This window comes from Malurus melanocephalus, unplaced genomic scaffold, assembly GCF_030028575.1.
Source record: "Malurus melanocephalus ecotype Western Australia unplaced genomic scaffold, MMel_1.1 scaffold_54, whole genome shotgun sequence".
Classification (NCBI taxonomy): domain Eukaryota; kingdom Metazoa; phylum Chordata; class Aves; order Passeriformes; family Maluridae; genus Malurus; species Malurus melanocephalus.
Genome location: NW_026623286.1, coordinates 371,955 through 395,198, shown reverse-complemented (window position 1 = coordinate 395,198; position 23,244 = coordinate 371,955). Strand labels below are relative to the sequence as shown.

The following is a 23,244-nucleotide window of genomic DNA, read 5'->3' as shown; positions in this document are numbered from 1 at the left end:
ATTACAGAGTATTATTTTCTATGTATTTTTGTCACATCAGGCTGCCTAATGGTAAAAGAGGTTCCTGTATGTTAGCATTGCTAGAAAGATAAGTTTCATGATCTAATGATGTATCCTATTTGTAGAAATACCTCCACTGATTTTAATTTATTTAATTTCCAGAAGTAAAGTTTCTTTACATACCATCTTCAGCATCAGGTATTCTTCCTTTTGATATAGGTTTCTTCTGTGCTGTATCAGGGAAAAATATACCAGAATTTGGATATCTAATTATCCCCTCCATTTCTTCTTCCTTAATCTTTTAATTAATTCTCAAGGCTAAGGCACATATTTCTTTTAGCTACTTAGTGGGTGAAATGGACTAATGTTGGCTTCAGGTGACTACCTAGCCRCTCTATCATTCCCCCTCCTCGGCTAGATGGGGGAAAAAGTTATAACAAAGGGCTGGTGGGTCCAAATAAAGACAGTGAGAGATCATTCACCAATTACTGCCCCAGGCAAAACTGACTCAACTTAGGGAAATTGAACTTCTTACCAATTAAAAAATAAATTACAAAAAAGTTTAGAGACACCTTCCTACAGGGTTCTTCCATCAAAAGTTCAGATTAAGTTTTATTTTCACTACATTTTCTACTGCTGGATTTCAATTTTTTTCAGACTGTAGTGGCCTTTGTTGCTCTGCATCTTGTGTAAAGATAATACTTTTCTAAAGTATCTTGTGTAAAGATAATACTTTTCTAAAGACCAACTAAGCTTGTGAATTCAGAGCCTGCCCAGGAAAACCAGTGTTAGAGACCTGGCAGATTGAAATGACATACATGATTATGTCTAAAGGTGCATGAAAAAAAAAAAAAAAAAAAAAGAAAAAACTGATGATGCAACAAGAARACAGGAGAGTAGGTGGTAAGTATTTTGTGTAATTCTAAATAAGAATAGGATAGACAGATGAAAGGAGAAAGCTCAGAGTAGCTGTACTAAAAAAATTTAAGGTATTTTAAGTAGAGTGAAGGTATCTGTAGATGAAAAAGAGAAAATTTTAATTAACCCTAAGTAGTGATTCCCTTGTATTCATGATCTGTTATGACAGCTTTTCAGGAAAATTAGACTGTTTGGGAGTCTTAGAAATATTAATGATTTGATGGATAATTTTTATGTTGGTCATACTACTGARAGGAAATTCAATCTGAAGCATTGCAAGTGCAGAGAAGGGTGGTGTTGGGGTACAAAAGAGATCTGGACAAGCTCAAGAAGTGGACCCATCAGGCAACAAAGCCAAGTGCAAAGTGATATATCTGGGTTGGGGCAACCCCTGATATCAACACAGGCTGGGGATGAACAGGTGGAGAGCAGCCCTGGGGAGAAGGGCCTCGGGGTGCTGTGGGTGAAAGGCTGGACATGACCCAGCCATGAGCAATCCCAGCCCAGGGAGCCAAACGTGTCCTGGGCTGCATCCAAAGCAGCGTGGGCTGCAGGGGAGAGAGGGGATTGTGCCCCTCTGCTCTGCTCTGCTCTGCTCTGCTGAGACCCCACCTGGAACACTGCACCAGCTCTGGGGTCCCAGCACAGGAGGGACAGGGACCTGTTGGACACAGTCCAGAAGAGGGTCACCAAATGGATCACAGGGATGGAAGAGCTCTCCTATGAAGTCAAATAAAGCGAGTTGCCCAGGAAAGAGATATCTCCAGTGAAATCTTGTAGCAATCTTTTACTCCTTCCAGTACCTAAAGGAGGCTTACAAGAAGGCTGGAGAGGGACTTTTTAAAGGGCATATAGTGATAGGACAAGAGGGAATGGCTTTAAGCTGAGGAAGGGTAGGTTTAGGTTAGATGTAATGAAGAGGCTCTTTATAGTGAGGTTGGTCATGCACTACAACAGGTTGCCCAAGAAATTGTAGATGCCCCATCCGGAGTGTTCAAGGCCAGTTTTGATGGGGATCTGAGCAACCTGGTCTAGTGGAAGGTGTCCCTGGGGTCAGTGAGGATTGGAACCAGATAATCTTTAAGATCCCTTCCAGCTCAAATCATTCTATGACAGCTGCTGAGATGTGCTGAATGTGTGTACAGTAAGGAAGGCTGTAGGGAAGACAGGCTAAATATACTGGCAAKGCAAAGGTGAGTGCTTGGGGTTTGATGTGGCCCAGGCTGTTCTTYGGGGAAAAGCTGCTCTGATTACACATACAATGAGGTTTTTTTCCAATAATTATAACAAGTTGTATATAACGTTACAGTAAGACATACAGATTAGGTGTTTCAAACAGCATGCATACATACTAACTTCCTCCTTTACTAMAATTATTTTTTAAACCATGGAAGTGATCCTGAAACTGCATCTTTTGTTTCTTTCTTGTAAGAGAACAACTGGTTTTGCTTGTCATATAGAAGAGAATGTTTTCTCAGTTTTAATTTTTTTTCATGAAGCAGAATTCTTGACAAATAAGTACAAACTGATGGGCTAGAACTATCTAGTTTGTAGAAGAATGTGTACTTTTAAGTGGCTCTGAGTTAGCAGTTTCATAGTCCTGCTCRTGGAACTGTATCTGCTTTGGAGTTTGAGTGTCAAAATATGGAAGGGACACTTGGCTCAAATACTACAGGAGTATTGAGCAACGGCATTGTCTTAAACTACTAAGAAGGTGTTTTGCAAATACTTCTTGACCAGTGTTAATMTGGTCTCTTAACATTTTCATTAGTTATCTGGAGCGAGAAACAAGTCTGTGTGGACAGAGRGAGAGCAAAATACAAACAAATGATAGAAGTAAAGGGTATTTAAGAAAAACAAGAATGACTACAAATACTAGAGTAAATTAATGATTTAAGGTGTTAAAAGTTAAAGCCTTTGGGAAAGATTGATTAATAGGAAAATAAAAGAGTCTGATGTAATATGAGAAAATATGAAGCAAAGTTCAGCTGAAAGGAGAAAGGAGCCTCCTGAGACATAGTTCTCTTTAAATCTGAGAATAATCTTGCCAGAGAACGGGTGGGAGTTCTGTTGTCTGAGACAATACCCAAAGGAACTCCTMTGCATTGATAAAGAATAAGGAGTGTCTGCTCCTCACTGTTTTATACCTCTGTTTGACAAAATAAATGCCATATATGTTTCCTCAACACCTGAGTCTTTTTTCCCCAGTACTTTCTAATTCTGACTGCTATATTTGTTCCAGGACAAGACACCCTGTTCTGTATTTGAAGCCTACAATGTACAATTAAAGGATATCACACCTAATTTTCTCCCTGATATTAATTCATCTGTCTCATTTTTCCAGTCTATTAACCAGTCTCAGTACCCTACTCTTACTGATTTCCTCTGTATACAGGGCTGTYAATGTACTTTTATACAGGATAATTGTTCAAATACTTTATCATTCTTTCGTAAAATAAAGAAYTGGGAGTATTCCTGCCTTCAGGAGCATTATATCTAAGCTTTGAGTCAGACATTTCAGTTTAAACACTTATGCCCTGTTCTGAATCTGTTGTTTTTTTCCCCTACTGCACTGAACAACTGTGCACAACTAACAACAAAAACTTAATAAGTGGATTTAGTCTTGGGCGTAGTCTAGGTCAGCAGCTATCTACTATGTTCTTTTTTAAAAAATACTCTACAGCTATGCATCTGATCCTTTTCTTCAGTCTTCAGACATGTGACTTGATGTTTTTAATTTGAACTTTTTAGTAAAGCAATGAATGAAGTGTTATAGTGTAACTGATGCACAGAGAKCAGCAGTCAGCAGCTGAAAAACACTAAATGAATTAGTTGACATCCTTCAGAAGAAGAACTACAGATGGGGGTCATGGTTCAATAGTAGTGGCAATGATCAGTTCCTCGTTTCACTCAAAATGCTTTTTAAATTGGCAGGACCTGATAAGAATTAAAAAAGAGGTGCTCATGCTTGAGGGTGCAGGCCATCAAGATTTTGGAAGTGTTTATTTCACCCAAAGAAAATGTTTGGCACATGGGTCTGAAATGGAAATTCTGCAGTATCATTACTTAGCAGTAGTTCACAGCTCAAAAAAAAAAAAAAAAAAAGATTGTAATGTCCCGGAATACTCCAAATGTCTTTTCAGCTTTCCTGGTTTCTTGTTTGGTTTTTTTTTTCTGTATCATTCTGTCTCTCATTACATGGGTTGAGACTCCATAGGAATTTTTTAACTTAGTGATGTCAGTGACTTAATTATTGTCCTATAATAAGCAATAAGAAACTAAAAAAGACAAAATTACCTCTCTTTCAGATCGAATAATAATACCTATGGCTCTAGTTTTAATACAATGCTTATTAAGTGGATTTGTAGCTGGATATGTTCTTCATCTGTACGCAAAGCTTAGACTTTCCATATGACTTACTTTTCTGTATGCTGTTAAAGATGTGCAGAAAGATAAGATGACATCATTCAACACCTGTATTCATTTGGTAATGCAGCTTTAAAGCCTTCACCTTCAAAGAAACGGTGCAATTCCATCACAGCCCTAAAGGCAGCATCACAAGAAATAGTGTGTGCAGTTAGCCAGGAGTGGAAGGATGAAAAGCATGGCATTCTTGCTGAAGGACAAAGCTATGCCAGCCTTGATGAAGAAGGTACTGTCTTTCAAATCAACAACCTAAACGAKGTTTTCAAAGAAATTTTGTGTAAGCTCTAGAAGTTCTGTAATTAGAAACCTCCCAGTAAGGGTGATCTCTCAARATCAGAGTCAAATTATTCTATTCTATTTCTTATTCTATGCCYAGGTAGCAAATTAAGGCCAAAGCCAGTGCTATCATTTCCACTGACTTCTAAACAAACTGAATGTCACATTAAGTCTTTTGAAGCTCAGTTCATTCTTCCTAGAGGCTTTTTGAAAAAATACCAACTTTGCCCCTTTCAGAACTTGCCTGCAGCCACACTGAATGCAGAACCAATCACCTWGTCCCATCTGATAAATGAGCCCTGGTAGCATGGGAATAGTCCCAGAACTGAGAATAATTTATTACTCATACCTCTGCTTGATATTTGACCTCGGAGTTGCTCTGTATTCTGCTAAATGTATTGATTAGCAGCTGAAATTCACTCTGTAGAAAAAGAGTGTGGGTATGGCCATATGAATCTGATCATATGAATCATGAATCTGATCATCTCATCAGTTCAAACATTAAGAAACTTCCAGGAGCTGATGAGGGCACTATAGGACTCCATATATTTACAGATTCCTGGGTTCAATTTGAAATGAAATTTGTTAACGTTCTTTATTTCTCCATAAGCAGTACTGGGTTCGCACCACCGGCCAGATCTAGTGCCAAGCACTCCATCTCTGTTTGAAGCAGCTTCTTTGGCAACCACAATTTCTTCTTCTTCTTTGAATGTAGATGAGCATTGTCTACGTGATCGACCTACRCTCTATTCTAGCAGGTAAAGTCTGTGTATGTATTAAAGGATTCTCCACTGTTCTGCTGAAAATCTGACTATGTGCTCAATAGAAAGAGGCTTTGCAAAATAAGTAGCAGATGGGGCAGGTGTCTCTGTAACCTTCCCAGTGAAGGAGGGTTGCCTAAGGCCTGTAGGATTTATGATGTATTTGTTCGTAATTATTGTAATTGGGGATCATGAAATAGAAAGCATAAACATGTCAAAAAATGTTATATGACTTTTTCTTCATGTTCCAAAACTAAATTGGATATCTAAACTTTGCTTAGACCTTAGTCTCTACCATAAATCAAACCATATTAAGATCAGGGTAGGAAATACTACTCGTAATTTGGCTGTAGCCTGAACCAGCTGCAGAAAATAGTGATGTACTAAGAAAAGGAAAAGTTGTTCTTTATTCTGAACGTACACTGCTGAATCTGCTTTAAACTCTTCCATAACAAMCATTTTCTGAAGTGAATTTCTATGAAACTTCCTCCATGGGTGTGATTRCAACCTGTCATATTTTAATATGGGAAGGATAAAAACCAGAAAGTCTTAAGGAAAGTGGCGCAGGTACTATAAAGCTAGGTTAAATGTGATTTGAATTGTGTTTGAATTTACTTCAGCTATGTCTGTCCAATACCATCCTTAAGTCTCTAAGTCTTGCTGGGAGATTGCCTGTACACTTCCTTGTGCACCTGAAATGTGCTGCATYGAATCACCTTGCTTGCTTGCAAATCTCTTTACTGTGCATTGTATCGAGCCATTTCTTCTTTGTTTGCCTGTTTTCAACAAGAAGGGTAGCCACTCAAGCATCTTGAATATTGTTTGGAATAATTTGGAATCCTGAACTACTCAGTGTATAAATTTGATAAATGCACTCGTGTGACAAGATATAGTTCTTTACTGTAAACTGCATGTTGCCCACAAAGATCAGGTTATTTTTAGAAGCAATCTTGAGGCAGTAGGATTTTTCTTCCTGCTAAATATTTGTGAACTGCATTTACATAAAAAGTAAAATTTSTTGCAGCATTACTTGATGAAAGTCATATTTATAGCTTCCACTTCCATTAAGTTGAAATAAATCTCACTGATGTGACATCTTSCATATGTCTKATGGTTTGCTATAAAAATTTGGAACGAGGTATGTTTTGGGCATGATAAAGATGAAGTTTAAATAGAGGGCAAGAATGTTTCTACACAAGCTTTAGGAAATACAACTACTGATGAATAAGCATTAGTAGAAATAAGTTAGTTCACTTCAACTTCTGTCAAAGGTTATCTATAGGACTCCAGTTTTACACAATATTTTACCAAGTTTTTTCTTTGATAGACGTAAAGTTACAGAGTACTGGAAGTTTTCATTTGCTTTAAGCATCAACTAAAACTACAGAAGTTTGTGTCAGTATCAGTCAGGAAAAGAGAATGGTAGAGTTGTCTGAATAAAGAATTCAGGTTTAAAACACTTCAAATATYCTTTACTCTATAAATTAACTGTAGAGAAAACCTGTGAGTAAGTCCATGATACTTTCCTGTACAGATACTCCAAAATAATTCTAAAATAAATTAAGTTTTTATCAGGTCTACACTTKGACTGTATATCTAGACTTACTTACTTTCCAGTTGTGATTCAGTCAATAATAACCTCCCAAGTCATACATGTTGTACATATTAGCATGCACATCCTTATCTTCCAAGATCAGATTGTTAGTGTCTGCAGTCCACGTATGCATGCTTTGACTTCATCAGTACAAGAGGGCACAGCACACCTTGAACCAGCATTCGCAGATGTGTGGTTCTCTCCACACTTTCTGTCAAAACATTCTACACTGTAGCCAAGAGATCTGTCATGAGAGCTTACCTGGTAACATCTTYGCTGGTCTAGGTGTGCCCTCTTCATCTAGGACCTGATGGAGGTTTTTATTTCTCATTAAATAGTGGTGTGGTTCACTGAGGGAACTTCAGTCCTCTCATGGGAAAAGCTAGCAGGGAAACAAAATCACCAAAACCCCCATGCTTCAATGAAGCACTGAATTATAGATATCTGAGTTTTTTTCTTTCTGGAGTTCTTTTCTTTGAATATTAGAAAATTATGTGATGTGGGATTCATCATTTTACCATTTGCCTCTGATAAACAGAAAGCTTGGAGCAGTCTTTGAAACAAGCCTGAATTAAAGATTTGCTTACAAATGTGTGCCTACTTTCAATCCTTAAATATGTAATTAACTATGACAATCTGCTTTGTTGTTTAATAGAATTACAGTTGGTATCTTCTTCATCAGGCTTTTCCCTTGTTCCTCCAACTAAAATAACACAAGGTAGAGAGTACATTAACTTTCTTGTAACCTGTCACAAATTTCTGGTTTAAGGTAATAAAGGGGTACAATCCTGTGCGCATAGTAATAATGTGATACTTGTACAGCTCCTTGACTCCTATTAGTGCTAATGAGCATTATGTGCCCYCACCACTAAGAAAGCAGGTGTTGTTATTTTTTCATTAAAAAGAGAGCAGTAATACTTTTGGATATCTTGAAGCACACACCATGTTTTCTGTTTTGGTTGAGTTTTTCCTTCAGAATTACCCTCTGTTTCTGTTATCCAGTAATGCAGTCCTTCCCCAAGGGGAGGAAATGGCATTTAACATAAGAAAGGCAATCAGCACCATCTCTCCTTGGAAGTGCTCAGCATTTGTGGTAGAAAGGGAGAAACTGCTGCKTCTGAGGTTAAGAAGACAGAGGTGTTGCCCTGGAGCCAACTCTTGAGGCTGTGTGTTGTGAGGAGGGTTTTTGTAAAGCTGGCTTGGTACAGATTAGAACTAGCATTACTAATTGGCAGATAATGCAGAGCAGCATTTGGGGACTTGTGATTAAAATGAAAAACAGAGTCTGAGCAGCAGCCGTAAACATACAGCTTATTAGGAGTGTTTTTCCAAGCTGCAAGCTGATTATTTTCACCAACTTATTCCTCGGTTGAAAATGCAGAGGAAACCCGAGGTGCTATCCAGATGGTGTGAAGAGGAATTAGTAACAGTATGAACGAAAGAGAGTGGAGAGGGGGAAATGGCTGTATTTTTCAGAAAAAAAACCAAACAAAAAACAAAAAAAACAAACCTGGACCTAAAAAACAGAAGGAAAAAGGAATTAAAAAAACAAAACAACCCGACAAATATGACATATGCTGTTATTCAGCAAATATAGACTGTCTTGTTTGTCAGAAGACAGCTGGTTTCTGTTCCATGAAGCTGTATCTCAGTCAAGTGGTTTTGTCATGAGCAATGTCAAGTACTCCTTCAGTTAAAGAATAGAATTGACAATTTATTTCTTCTATTAAAATTTTCAAATATTTTCCATTCCTCAAGTAGGTTTATATTTGATGCAGAGATATTTTAGTACCTAAGGGCTTGTTTTCCAGTAGAAAATTTAATTTTAAGTCCAAAACCACTTCTTTGAAAGGGTTGATTTATTTTACCTTAGGAAGCAATACTTACATATTGTATTAAGGTTTATTTTTATAGCAAAAATGATAAAGGATTTTTTTCCCATTCCAGAAAAATTTTCCTATTAAGTACTGAAAAATTAAATTAAAGATGACAAATCTGAATGTCATGAGCACTCTTGTCTCACTTGACATTGCTTTTAGAATTGTGAAGAGCTGAAGAAGGTCAGTGTCTTTACAGATGCATCTGGAAATGTTTGAAACTTGTTTTAAAATATTTAAAAATGTTTCAAACTGTAGATGTTTTAAATTAATGTTTTAAATATTTCAAGAATATAGAAGGTCTCTTTCCAACATATTTTTTAGCAGGTCTCATGGCTTCCAGGTCCAAAYCCAAACAAAAGCTCATGATGTAAAGGGACTTATGTCTTAAGAGTAATGGCAAGATACAGGGGGCTCTATTAGGAGGACTGCTGACTCCTTCTGATACATCTGAGCCTAGTGGAAAAAAAATCTATGTGAAATCTTAATTATTTTTTCATTTTATGCATTCTATACCTCATTTCTCTAAGATGTATATGTAGTTTCTTTCTTCTTCCTTCTTATCTGTATATTTTTCAATTCTTTGTTTGCCTTATTTTGTTGCTTCTTGGTGGAGATCACTTTTGGAGAGCTTTCAAGAGTTACGGGTTTTTTTCTCTTATTCAGTCAAGCTTCCTGAAGCATCCAGACTTTGAGGTAAAATGTCCAACGGTTTGACTTTTTGTCGAACAACTTCTTCAAAGAGAGCCTAGAAAATAAAAGTAAAATATTTTGCTGKTTTTTTCCAGTGGTAGCTRTTTGTAGGCATTGGGGTTTTTGTTGTAAGGAATATGAAACATCCCTTTCCCCAGTCTGGTGTTCTACATAAACAAACCTTCATGTGTTAAGTCTAAATGTTCTGTTTGTGCACTCACTACTCTTAGCTTCTGAAGCTTAAACAAATTTCTCTGAATCTGATTCAAAGTGAATTAAATTCATGCAAGCTTCATGGTAATGAGCATTTGGGTGGAGGAAAAAGACTTGAATGCTTAAATGCTATGAGCAGATGCACTGARACACTGGGGGAATCCCCATGGGAAAGAAAATTTGACTATGATTGAAGTAACACATAATTGTGGCTTAAAGAAAAACAAAGCATTCCCATTTCGCTAGTGATGGAATTATTTTTGCTTCTTTTTTACTTTTCTTAATTAAGAACCAAGATCAAATAGAATGTTTTAGCCAGAGGAGAGCAAGAGCATAGTTGAGCATTCCCCTTGTGGCTGGTCATCACTGAATGGGAGCAAGTACCTGTAGAAGTGCTTTCTTTTTTTTTTTTTTTTTTTTTTTTTTTTTTTTTCTCCCTTGGTTTTTCTTTCTTTTTCAGCCTAAGAATAGAGAATGAGAACTCAATACAGTGTTGAAACTATATTAAAAGTTTACAAAACTATATTCTTTAAAACTATATTCAGTGTTCCACTGAATTGTTCTTTCTGAAACACTGTATGTGGGGGTTTCACTTTTTCTCTCCTGTATCCCCCCAATTTTTCTTTGCCTTACCAGTCTCATTAAAACCAGTCTGCATTAAAACTGGCAATAAATGAAGCAATGATGATGCTATTGTAGAAATTTGAACTTTGGTTACCACCTGCTGACAGCATGTGTATTGCTGTTAAGAGATTAATGACAAGATTTTTGTTTTTACTCTTTTATGCTRCTCAATAGATTATAAGTTACAGGTGTGAGAATAATGCTGCTAAGTCAGTGGGACCTGGGTCATCTTAGCGCATGGGAAATAGTCTTGCTGTTGAAAAGATGTTTTGTACATTATATAATAAAGGGAACATTGTAATGTGGTGGATGTAAAGCTCTTCTCCAGTATGACATTGATTCATTATTTTGTTGAGCATTTGAATCTCAACTTTACGTGCTAGTTTTTTCATTCTGAGCTTTGCACATTAGTTTTGCCCTTTCTGAAGTTATATCCCATCTGAAATAAAGTAGTGCAAAGAGAGGGGGAAATTAGTCATATCTAGACTGATGGCTGTAACCATGTTTTCATACTAAGTTGTAATTCAAAATTTTTGCTTTTCACCTTGTCCGTAAATAGATAAGAACTTTTAAAATATGTTTCTGCACAACTGACAGCTGAGTTTTTAAGGTAGCCTGGAGCCTAATTTMTGGCAGCTAGTGGGGACATGAAATAATGGGCATCTGATTCTATTAAATCACCTTTGAGTGTTTCAGCTTTGTGGACCWAGTGTTTTACAAAATAAGATTTCTATGTAGATGCATTTGCAATTTCACATTATTTCTGAAAAGCAGAAAATAAAAAAAATAAATCTATGAATAAAGTAATGGAGTACACCTGCTCTGTAAACATCTCGTCTTGCAGAGGTCTATTAATTACATTAACTCTTGTTCTCCCACTTTTCCTTTGGAACTTTTGGAGGCAAGGCATCTATGTCTGCATGGAAAAGTCCAATGTTACTAATGCTGTAATGTTACAATGTGGCTAATTGCTTCATCTTTTTTTCCCTGTTTTGAATTACAAAATACTATCAAAATTTACACCACATGTAATATGGAAGTAACGTATTTTGAAATTAATGTAATCATGTGACATAGTTTCATTCTTTAAATAAATATTGAAGCYCAGGAATAGCATTACTTTCTAATAAAATTTTAGTAAGTGCAAAAATAAAATATGTATGTATCTGAGGTTGCTGTATGTTAATCAGATCTGAGCTTTTCATTATCTAGCCATTGCAAACACATCTATCTTTGTTTCTTTACATTCCTTTTTTTTTCAAGTATTTCAAGATTTTTATGTTTAATAGAGAAGCTTGCTTTTAAATTTTCAGCTACAACTGAGCTCTTTGCAAGTTGGATTTTTGGTTGATTGTAGTCTCCCTTCTCTTTGCAGTAAAGGGTTACCTTCAAGTTCAACATTCACGTTGGGAGACAGTGCCATCTATCTGACTTCAGAACAGAGCACACTGGAAATGGAAAAYGATAATGCTTCAGTTTTGGATGTCTACTTAGTAAGTTGTCAAACTTTTTCTTACGGGCTTTTTCACCTTTAATTCCTTAAACTCAGGCTCAGTCAGTGACTAAAATATATGCTGGACTTCAAGATCCAGAGGTTTTTTGAGGTATCATTCATTCAYGTATGCATAAGTTTACATAAATATGATGTGCCAAATCAAATTTCTTACTAATCTGTATGCYTATTAACTATTGCATTAATAATGAAGTATGCCAAAAACACCTTTCAGTTTTTCTCTAATGGTAGGAGGTTTTTTCTGTTGTTTTCCATTGGAGGTTAAAAATCCCCAAATCCAAAATAACAATATCAACAACAAAACCTTTCCTCTTCACATTGAATACTTTACAATGTAGAAATTAAATTTTCTCAGCAAGGACAGTTCTGTGTTTACATCAGTGATTTTGAAGCAAGTGAACTAGAGCTCAGTATGTAGTACATTAATGGCCCYCTTTCCTGCTTTGAAGGGTTGTCCAATTGTGGTGGCTGATACATTAAAAATGTATCTTTTCTTTGCTGTTTCAGTTCCTAGTGAGCAGTTTATCTGACTGCTGAAAGATAAGCTCAAGTCTGTCTATTGTTGTCTTCATATCACCTGTGTCTCAAGAGTTCTCTTGGTATCTATAGCTCACCTTCCACAGACATAAAGCCAGTAGGCACCCAATTCCAGTTCCAGTTGAATGAAGTTTTGTGCATCTAATTTTTTTAGGCTGTTTTGAAATTGTAAGTATAAATACAGGAGGCAGGTATGTTAAGCTTGGCATTTTTTTTCCAAAGGCTTATTTTCATAAGTCATAAACAATTCTGATAGTATCCTAATAACATTTTCCCTTGACTTAAATGGCAAGAATTGTGCCAGAGATGAAAAATCAAAACAGGGAAGTCTGTTCATGTTTCTAATAAATGTTTCACAGAGACAAGGCTGTTTCCTTTCTAGATAAAGTTCATTGCATTCTTTATTTTTCTTGTCCCTAGAGCTACCTGATTTTTGTCTTAGGTAATCCCTAAGATTTTAGAATTATAAAACAGTGCAGGATGATGGGGCCTCAAGAGATCACCCAGTTCAACCTTTGGTGGAAAACAGAGTCTAGATAAGATTATCTAGCACCCTTTTTCAACGCAGCTTAAAACCCTCCAGCAAAGGGAACTCTGCCATATCCCTGCAGAGGTTGTTCCAGTGATTTGTCCAGAAAAATTCTTCTTGTGTTGAGATAAAACATGTTTGTGCCTGATCTTACATCGAGATGAAACATGTTTGTCATATCCTGTTTTGCTGTAGGCTGTGCCCCTGACTTTTTTGTCCTCTCATTAGCCAGCAACGCTTGAGTACGTATAGTACCCAGTAAATAACTACTAATTTAATATCCAGCACATTCTGGGGAGTTGCTGTCCATCCTGCCTCCACTGAAATAAAACAGTAGCAAGTACTAGTGGACAGTTAGATGCAGAATTGACTTAGTTAACGGTGACCTCAAGTAGCCCATTAAATCAATCTATTCCTGTAAGACTTGTGTTAATTTGGCTCATTGTTAATCTAGTGTTGACCTGAATCATCTGTTCAACATCGTAAAGTTCAAAAAAGAGGGACTCAGGAATCCTGGAATGCTAGGGGAAGCAGAAAAATTGCTAATACAACCTAACCTTGCTAGCAGATTGACTGACTTARTGAATTGTGCTTTTAACTAACTTGGTGGGGAGGATCCAGGGCTGTGATATCTCCATGCTCATAAGCAAAGTATGGCYGAGCATGTAGGTGTACTAGAGTAGTGGGGAATGCTTCCCATCACTTTGCAAAGGAAGAAAGCCAAGTCCAACCACCTCAAGTACATRTATACCAAAGCATGAATTCTGGACAATAAGTAGAGGAACTGCAGGTCCATGCCCAGTCTGAGAGTTATGATGTGATAGGAGCCACAGAAGCTTGGTGGAAAGACTCACATGACTGCAAGGTCATAACAAATGTCTGCAAACCCTTTTGCTAAGACAGGAAGAGGAGGTGGAGCTGCACTTCATTAAAAAAGAAATCTGAGTGTATGAAGGTAAGCTATGGAGACCACAAAATGTCTAACAAAYGTCTTAGGATGAAGATTAGATGGTTCATCACCAAGGAGGATCTTATTTTAGGTGTATGATACCATCCTTCAAACAAGGATGACGAGGCTGACAAAAACTTATTTTGGCTCTTCAAGCAAGTATTGAGCCAAAAGGGCCTGGTTGTCATCAGTGACTTTCATTACCCAGGCATTTGTTGGAAGATCAGTACAGCAACGCACAAGTTGTCCATGAGATTCTTGGAATACATCACGACTGCATTCTGCCAAAGGTGCTGGTCATCGTGTTGATTAGGAACAATGCATTGCTAGATTTATTGCTCACAAACTGAAGAAACAATGTAACTTCAAATTATAGCCTCAGATGCAGCAATCACTACAATATTGTGGGTTTAAGATCCTGCTGAGCATACCAAAGATCAGGAGAAGGACAAAAGGCCCTGGATTTTAGACAAGCCAACTTTGGAATTTTCAGAGGTCCAATACGAGGGATTTAATGGGGAAGCATGCGTGGAGAGCGAAGCAGCATGTGAATGCTAGAAGTTTTTAAATAACATCCTACTGGAAGAACAGTAACAGTCCATTGCCCACAAAGTGAAAGGAAGAAGGCAGAATAAGTGACAAGTTAGGCTTAACAATGAGCTTTTGAGTGTTGTTAAAAGCAAAAAAGAGGCACGCCTTTTATAGAAAGGTGGTCAGATGCTCTCTGGGTCTACAAGATCCTTGTTAGGACTTGTAGGGYTGTACACATGAAGGTCAAGGCTCAGCTAAATCTGGAATTGGCCAAAGATATCAAGAAGAAGCAACAGCTGATCAGATACATAAGCATTTAAGCAGAAGCCCAGGGAACACACAGACCCATTACTAAACAGGGCAGAGAAAAACGTTACTAATAATGCTGACAAGATAGAGGTTCCCAATAGCTCCTTTCCTCCTGATCAGTATGTTTTACTAAGGCTGGCAGTCTGTCACAAATGGRGCTCCCCCAGGATCAGTGCTGGGCTCCATGTTGTAACATGTCCATGAATGATCTGGATGATGACACTGAAAGCACTCTCACCGCRTTTGCTGTGTCACTAAACTGGGTGTTGAGATGGACACATCAGCAKGGAGAGCCGCCTTTCACAGACCTGGACAGGCTGAAAGAGAGCCACAGGAACTGTGTAAAGCTCAACAAAGAGAAGGGCAGAGTCCTGCACCTGGGACCACACAACCAAAGGGTCCAGCCAGGCTACRACCCGTGAGCTGTGGAACAGCCTTGCCAAGAGGAGCCCAGGGGCCCTGGCAGACAACTCACAGACAACAGCTCAGCAGGGCACTGCTGCAGCAAATGAGGGAAAGTGGATCCTGAGCTGCATCCATGGGGACACTGCTAACAGGGAGAGGTGTGACCATCCCGCTTCATCAGCGCYTGTCCTGTCAGACTGCACAGGAAGTCGTGTGCCCAGCTCCAGCCCACACAGTTTCAAAACCTATGCAGATGGACTGAAGAGGGGTCAAGGGAATGCCATGAAGAATGGTCAAAGATGTGGAGAACCTATCATTTGAGCAAAGACAAACTGTAAAAGTTAGGTGTTTTCAGCCCATAGAATTTTCAGAAGGGATCTTATCACAGTTTTTCAGAACTTAAAGTATGACTTCAAAGAGGATTGAGACCCTTCTTTTCTCAAGAGGCAGTTGTAGTGAGGGAGGGCTGCTCTCTATGTAAGAAGCAACTGTTTTTACAATGAGAATGATTCAAGGAGAACAATTCAGAATGAACCTGATTTTGTAATGATTCACTGGAATAACCTCCCCAGGGATGTGATAAAGTGCCCATCACAAGTGGTTTTCAAGATGCAACTGAATGGCAATGCTTGATAATCTCACCCAGGCTCCCTTTCCTGCAAAAGGTTGGAATAGGTGATCTCTTATGATCCTTTCAACTTGGGCTGTTCTGTGGTTCTTTTGGCCCCATTAAAACAACCATTTGGCCAACCATTTCTTGTTGATAGCCTTTGAATTTAGTTTATAAAGCAAGAATCTTATTTACCCATAACACTGTGTAGGACTGTGAAGGACTTCTTTTTAGGTTTGAAGACTGTAGGGTGGATGCTCTGAAAATCCAATGACAGGCACAGGTAATACCTTTTGTAAAGCTGTCTGTATGAGTTTCAGGTGCGATGGTGATCTCTTTGGCTACGTTTCAGCTTGTAAAACATTCRTTACTATTATGTCTGGGAGACTGCAGTAAGTATACATGTATTCCACTGAGGAGTATCAACAGAAAAATAATGAAACCCCAACTCTGGAAGTCATACAAATACTCACTGTTTATTCCCCTGAATAAAGGTCTGGAAGAAACATAAATAAATAGGTCTTAAGTGGAGAGAATCATAGATGCTTTTTGAACTTAGCAGCACCCTTTCTCCACACCCTGAAAWAAACAAACTCAGAGTTCAATAATCAAGGTAAAGGCACATACCCTGAACTGTCTAATTATGGAACAGCTGACAGCTTCAAGAAGATTGGATAACATAGCTAAGCACAGGTTACTTCTTAAGCAAACTCATCTTGAGAAGTTACTTACCCTGTCTTCTTTCTCATGTCCCACACTCTGTATTTATGCCTACTTAACAATTTTGAGATTGTTGTGGAAATGAGCTGTAACCTAATCACATGTACCCTGTAGGCTTTTAAGGTGTTTGTGTTGTGTTAAGGATCCTGTTTTGTTTACTCACTTGTTACTTCCGGATGCCCCCCCAATAACCTTCAGTAGACGTGGAAACAATTAACTGGTGACTGGGAAAACTTARTGATACTAAAGTATAAGTGCTGAGCAGAAGGCATTTTTGCTTTCACAGGAGGGTAAATAAAGTATGTTAGAAGGAAAAGATGCGTGTTTTTGAGAGCACTAGGAACAGGCTAGTAAATTCTAATGTATGTCTCAAAAATAAAGCAAATCAACGATATCTGCATTAACTGTTCTAAACCTTGGTTAGAAAGGTCACAAGATGCATTCTGCCCTTTAAAATGTACAAGACAAAGAATGTGGGTTAAAATAACATTCTCAGATTTTCTTTTAACCCTGTGATTAATAATCTTTGTCTGTGTTTCTACCACAAGGCAAGCTGCTGTAGTTTTATCCACTATATATTATAATGAAAAATACCTTAAGTTGCTTCATTCAGTCACCACTTKGATGTCTGCCTCCTGCTTTGAAATGCTAAACTTCTTGGACAAATTTTAGTCCTCTAAGTTAAGAGCTATGGATTTTTTGTCCCATTAATGGGGAAAAAATGCCATGAAATAATATTGTGYCAATTTAATATAAAGGGAAGCTTAAAAATGGCATTTTCTGAACATTTTTTTGTGGAAATTCAGATACTCAAGTAAGGTGAGGTGGAACAGAGGTTGGGAAAAAAAAAAATCTTCCTATGGCTAAGAGTATTGGGTTGCGGGTGTTACATTGAGGGAACTCCATTCAAGCTCACACTGTGCTGCTGATGTCAAAATTGAGAATGTACCTGGTAACTGATCCAGGACACATATACAGAGACATCTTGGGTTCACAACTGCATGCTGTTCTGGGCCCATGATTTCTTAATTCTGAAAAAAGACCAAGTACAAACTAGCATTCTGTGCACCTGCCACCCTAAGCAGCACTGTTAAATACATTCTCAAATCCATGTTTACTTTGATGTTATATTGGTTTATTTTACATAAAGCTTTTAACCCAGATAATAGTTTAAGAAATTGAGSTTTTATGACTAGAAAGAGACAAAGCATAATCTGCAGTGACCAGTAGGTGTAAGTCAATCTAAATTATTGCAATTATTCTAGTAAGATAGTTACAATACTGAATAATTCATACAAATAATTTTAAGTATCAATTAAATAGCATAGAATAATAGAACAAGATATAGAAAACAAAGTAGTGTTTCCTTCTTCCTCTGGAAATAAACTTGGTATCTTTTAAAAATTCTCCTGAAGCCCTATTTATTGTTACCAGTTCAGGCATCGTCACCTGATATACAAGCAGGAAAGTGTTAAACATCACCAGATGTTGTTGAACAGAACAGAGTCTCAGTGTTCTGTGGAATTTGATTAGTAAAAATTATAAGAAAAATCTTTCAGAAGTTTCTTAACACTGAGCTATGATCAGCAAGTGCAACTGATCCTGAAGACTTTACTCCAGCACTGGTGGACTTTACTCCACTATGGAGTGCCTTGAAAGTGATAATTCCACTTAGAAATWATGGAATGACTTAAAAGTCATCTTACTCCTTCTGTTCCGCAGTGAAGTCTCAAATTGTTTGAATGAGCTTTCTGTCCCTGAAAAAGCATCATGTGCAATTATAAACTATCCTATTGTGTGCTCTTGGCCTTCCCATGAAATTATGTATAAAGATAGCTGAYACACTATATTACAATATCAGTAAAATCAGAGTATAAGGCTAAAGCATTTCTTTAATTGATTTACTTCAAGTAGCCTTGATTTCCCTTACACTTCCAACCGAACAAGGACATGCATGTAAATAGCAGTGACAAACTTTTAAGTTTATCCATGTAAATAGCAGTGACAAACTTTTAAGTTGGTTCCATTTTGACACTGCACATCTTAAATAATTTGATGGTAAATGGTAAATATAGGATTTAGATAAATATATGGTCTGTCTATAGGATTTAAAATAAATAAATGTATGTTCTATAGGAACATCCTGTATCCTAGCCTATAGGATTTCATTAATGATTTTTTTTTGCTTAGAGAATACTTCTGTATATTTAACTACTATGCAAGGCTCTTGGGCAGTACAGAATTTTTCACATGGAAATACAGCATTGCCTCCCATTGTTAAAGGAAAGGGTCATAAAATTTATATATCATTTAAAAGTCATAGCTACTGAGRATATGGATTAATAAACTCTTCAGTAAAATAAAATAATGAAATAACTGTAGTGATGAACAAGACCAGTGTATTTTGAGYCTGGTGAGTATAGCTATGCTTTCTTCAGATGGATAGCATATTATTATACTATTACATTAAAAATTAGTTATGGTGTGCTTTATTTCCAAATGCCAATTTATTTATATAGGATTCTTAAGTCTTAAAATAATATTGAAGATTAATTTTGTATTTCAAAGCTGCTGTAGAGGCATAGGTAAGCAGATTTACAAACACTGGTCTATAAAATGCCTATTTAGAAATTCTCAAAGCGCCTGACTCTTTTTTCTCTTCAGTACTTCTTTTCTTCTGCACTCTCTTCCATAATTTCAGTTAAATGCTAATAAAGGTGTCATTTTCTTCAGGGTGCTATTGTGGAATAATAAGTGCAGCTGAAATTAAAGCAATTCTCAGGAAGCACATATGTAAAAACAAGCTAGAAGTTACACAGTCACACTGCACAGCATACCTCAAATTTTGATATGTTGCTCTTTTTATGGAAGATTCCATTTCTCTGCCTCACAATTTCCATTGAAGATGCTGGTGGAAAAACATGGTAGACAGAACCTGAATTTTGGGACTATGAGAAAGGAAATAAGATCCTCCCACTTACAAGCATGCTTTCTTTCCCCTGGGAGTATAATAATCCTTAACATGTTATATGCAYATAGTGGAACCCATCAAGCACTCTCCTCAAAACAGAATCTTGTTTGAGGCTAAAAGGGGCAAGCCAAATTGTTTTATGCAGTAAGGTTAACTGCTCCTTTCCTCTGTTGTTATCTATGTTTTTCCTGTATCCATCCATGCATAATCCCACAAAGGAGAGGAAAAARGAGGCCTATGTCTCCCATAAAACTGAAAGCTGGTAGGAGGTGAAAAACAAATGAGCACTTGAATGTGGTTTGGCAGAGGTGCTCTTGCAGAAGTAACACTATGTGAGTAGGAACATTTCAGTCACCCTTGCATGAAAATCAGACAKGGTGCTTGATTAGATTAAAAAGGTACCAATTCAGATTACAAGCAATACGTTGCCTGAGTAAGCCAAGTGCTAAAATGCCAGCATGTATTATCACTGAACTACATGTTCTCATGCCCAGGGCTTTTAAAACACCATAAGAGGAAATCAATCAGCTCAAAGACATATCCATGGAAAGAGAACTGGAGCACAAAAATGCTCCAAGACAAAAAGCCTCAACTAGGCTCAAACATTGTAAATTCATTATATACACAGTGTGAGACATCTCAGGCAGGGATTATAGGAATGAATCCTGTAGTGTCATTTGTGCATTATTTATCATTTTGGACTATATTGCTACAGCAAACTCAGTTTTCATTAAAAAAAAAAAAATTCCTTTATCTGTAATCAATATGTGCAGTGGATACAATGTTGCCTAGAGTATCATGTCCTGTGACTTGAATTGGATGGATTTCTTTCCAGAATTACACTCACAGTACTGGCCTGTACCTGACATAAATATGAACATCTGAAAATCCCATCTGCTCTAAAATGGCATTTGTACCATCAACAGTATTTCTGTGCTTGACTCCTACAGTTAGCAGTTGCTACAAGTTATTTTCAGGTCTCTTTTCTCCAACTCTGTTATGCAAGTTTTATTGGAATTTTTTCCATCAGCAATCACTGAAATTCTTTGGAAGCACCAGAGGACAGGGAACAAGAATAAGTCATAATTCCATTGTGGAATACCATAAAACCACCAGCAGCAATACCAATAGCCTCCTTAGCGAAAAATGGTAGTAAGTCCAGACAGTTAAAAGTTATGCTGAGTGATCACTACATACATTAGAAAAGGATCTGCAGTTATTCATATCTGATCTTTCAGACAGAAATGAGATAGTACTAATGAGAATTTTGATTAATTTTTCTTGGCTTCATATAAAATTATTTTGTTTATTTGCACTAGCATTTTTCAACTTTTTTTTTAAAATTGATTAAAAAAWTAATTTTAGCTTTAGCTTTATATTGTTTTTAGCTTGTTAGCTTGTATTGTATTGATTTTAGAATTCTGCTTACTTTAATTTACTCACTTGTCCAACAATTTAAGCTCGCATATTAAATTGTTCTGCATTTGCTAAGCAATTTACTGCCTTGGCATATCCAGGGACTAATACAGTAGTAGACTTCACTTGCCAGACCATAAATCCACAGAGAGAGACAGAACAGCTCCTTAAGAAATTGGCATTGTGCTCACTGGCATCACTGGTTATAGTGATGGTTCAAAATTGGTGGACCCTAACATTGGTCCACAATACAGTAGGAAATGTAAAGGTTGTCAGAGAATAATATTGAAATATCATTCCTCAAGGTTCATGGGCTAGTGTTAGAAGTCATAACTAAAATATTGATTTAAATAAAGATTATCTTTCTCTTAGATAAGGTTAAGAAATGCCTTCAGAGATTTTTTTGTTCATAATCAAGATTAGACAGTTGTCAAACTATTTAAAGGTTAGTTAAGTGCTTGTATCAAAAAAATACAATGTAAAGGTGACTTTAAAAATCTGCTTAATAAATGAAACCTTGCACCTTTGGAATGTTTTTTAAAAAGGCTTTAGAGTAAAGTTATTACAGATCCCCTTGTTTTGCTTGTGTGTTGTGCTCCATTTTGAATATAGTAACYGAGATGCATTCAATTTACTGAAATATATTCTTCAGCTGTCAGTTTATCCTTAGTTTGAGTTGTAATAATGAGATGTTCAGCAAAGAACAGTTTCTTTTCAATTAATCTCTAACTCTGCAGGGATTCAAAGAACTGCCCAGCTATTTCTGTTACATGAAGGTAGTATAGAAAACTCTAATCCACTAACATTATTAGGTAATTTTATTTTTTTTGTATGAAATATAATGATTGCTGCAACGTTGGCTAGAATATTAGTTGTGTCTGAAATTTTTTTGACAGATATGATTTTTCAGGTGGGGAAAGAGTACCATGCAAAATTGACAGCACTTTTATTCATGATGTACAAAGACTGCTGGTTTTTTTCTGCAAAATAAAAATAAGCTGTTGTGAAATGCTGAGTGCTCTCAGATTGTTCTGTCTTCTCTGACATCCACAGAGTTCAGCATTTTGCAGTAGCAAGTAGTTCTAGTTCAAGAGTACTGCAACACCTGCAGAATGCATAAGGGTTAGCTGTTGTACAAGAAAAGAGACCCGGTGCTTTTGGTTGGGTTGGAGGTCATAAGAGAATCACTGCCAAATTGTGCTGCAGCTTGTWTAGGTGAAGAAAGATGCTACCTGTTTATAATTCTGTAAAAAAAACCAAGCACAACTCTTTAACTTGCCTTTTCTTTATTTCCAGTAACAAATATGTGAAGAGAAAAACTAAGAGAAGTGACCATGGTTAATGAAGAGCACTTTCTCCACTCCTCATTTAAGAAGGAGGAATTTGCTGAGCCTAATAGACAAAGACTAATAATCAACAGAACTTATTCTAAGAAGTGTCAGGATCTTTGAACCATAGAAAGGATTGATGGACTTGACAAAAATGACATGAAACATTCCACACTCTGCTGTCATCTGCTGTTGCTTGCTCAACTGTGAAGAACTGTGTATTCAGGCTGCTTTCTACAATATTGCCAATCACCTTTTTTGGACTTCAAAGTGATATTTTCTTATCAGTTCTCTAGTGGTTTCATTTGCATGCACTCTGTAACTATGCACAAGCAAAACCTATTATCTGCTTCACCTATTTAAAAATAAGCACAGTGGTGAATAAAATCAATTTCTTTTTTTTTTTTTTTGACCCCTCAGTTCTAATAGCTTAGGTCCACATCAGTGGAAATTGGAACTGATGTTGTATGAGGGTTAGGGCAAATCTCTGCACATACCATATGAAAATGAGCCTCTAAAGATACTTTCACTGTTGGTAAAAAGGAGATAAAAATGTTATTTATAACAAGGCCTTACATTGTGTACATATATTGTCCTTGAAATATTTTTGATTTTGCTTTATTTCTTGTAAAAGAAAATTCTATAATTTATTTAGAAAATACTACTGTAAACTATAGTTTTATTGATGAATAAAAGATTTTATTCTAAAGACTATACACCTGTCATCCTGTTATTGATCTATACTGGACTTAATTGCTCTTGCATTTCTCTTACTTTTTTGAGATGATCTTAAGAGGCCTCTTGAGAGACAACAAACATGGCATCTGTCTTTATCAGTTCTATAATGAAAAGGGGAAYCTTGAAATTAGAATAGAAAAAGCAAAGGAAGATACTCAACAGGCACTGCTTTATAAAACCATTTCAGGTTTTCCAGTATGGGCAATTAGAGTAACTACAGAAACTGTTTTGATTCCTTGATTTCTCAGGTAACAGAGAGATAATGCCAAAGGCCAGTGATTGTAAGTCCAAGATTTCATGCTGCAA

General features: G+C 36.9%; 1 protein-coding gene across 4 annotated transcripts in view; it reads left to right on the top strand.

Annotated features, from left to right (window-relative positions):
• PIP5K1B (phosphatidylinositol-4-phosphate 5-kinase type 1 beta) overlaps positions 1-22,892 on the top strand; it is a 93,756-nt gene extending 70,864 nt beyond the window's left edge. For all 4 annotated transcript variants that reach the window (XM_057365547.1, XM_057365548.1, XM_057365546.1 and 1 more), the window contains 4 exons: positions 4,415-4,570; positions 5,231-5,378; positions 11,758-11,875; positions 22,169-22,892. In XM_057365547.1, the coding sequence (XP_057221530.1) occupies positions 4,415-4,570; positions 5,231-5,378; positions 11,758-11,875; positions 22,169-22,171 (425 nt within the window). In that variant the 3' untranslated portion in view covers positions 22,172-22,892. The remainder of the gene's footprint in view (positions 1-4,414; positions 4,571-5,230; positions 5,379-11,757; positions 11,876-22,168) is intronic.
• The last annotated feature ends 352 nt before the right edge of the window (positions 22,893-23,244 follow it).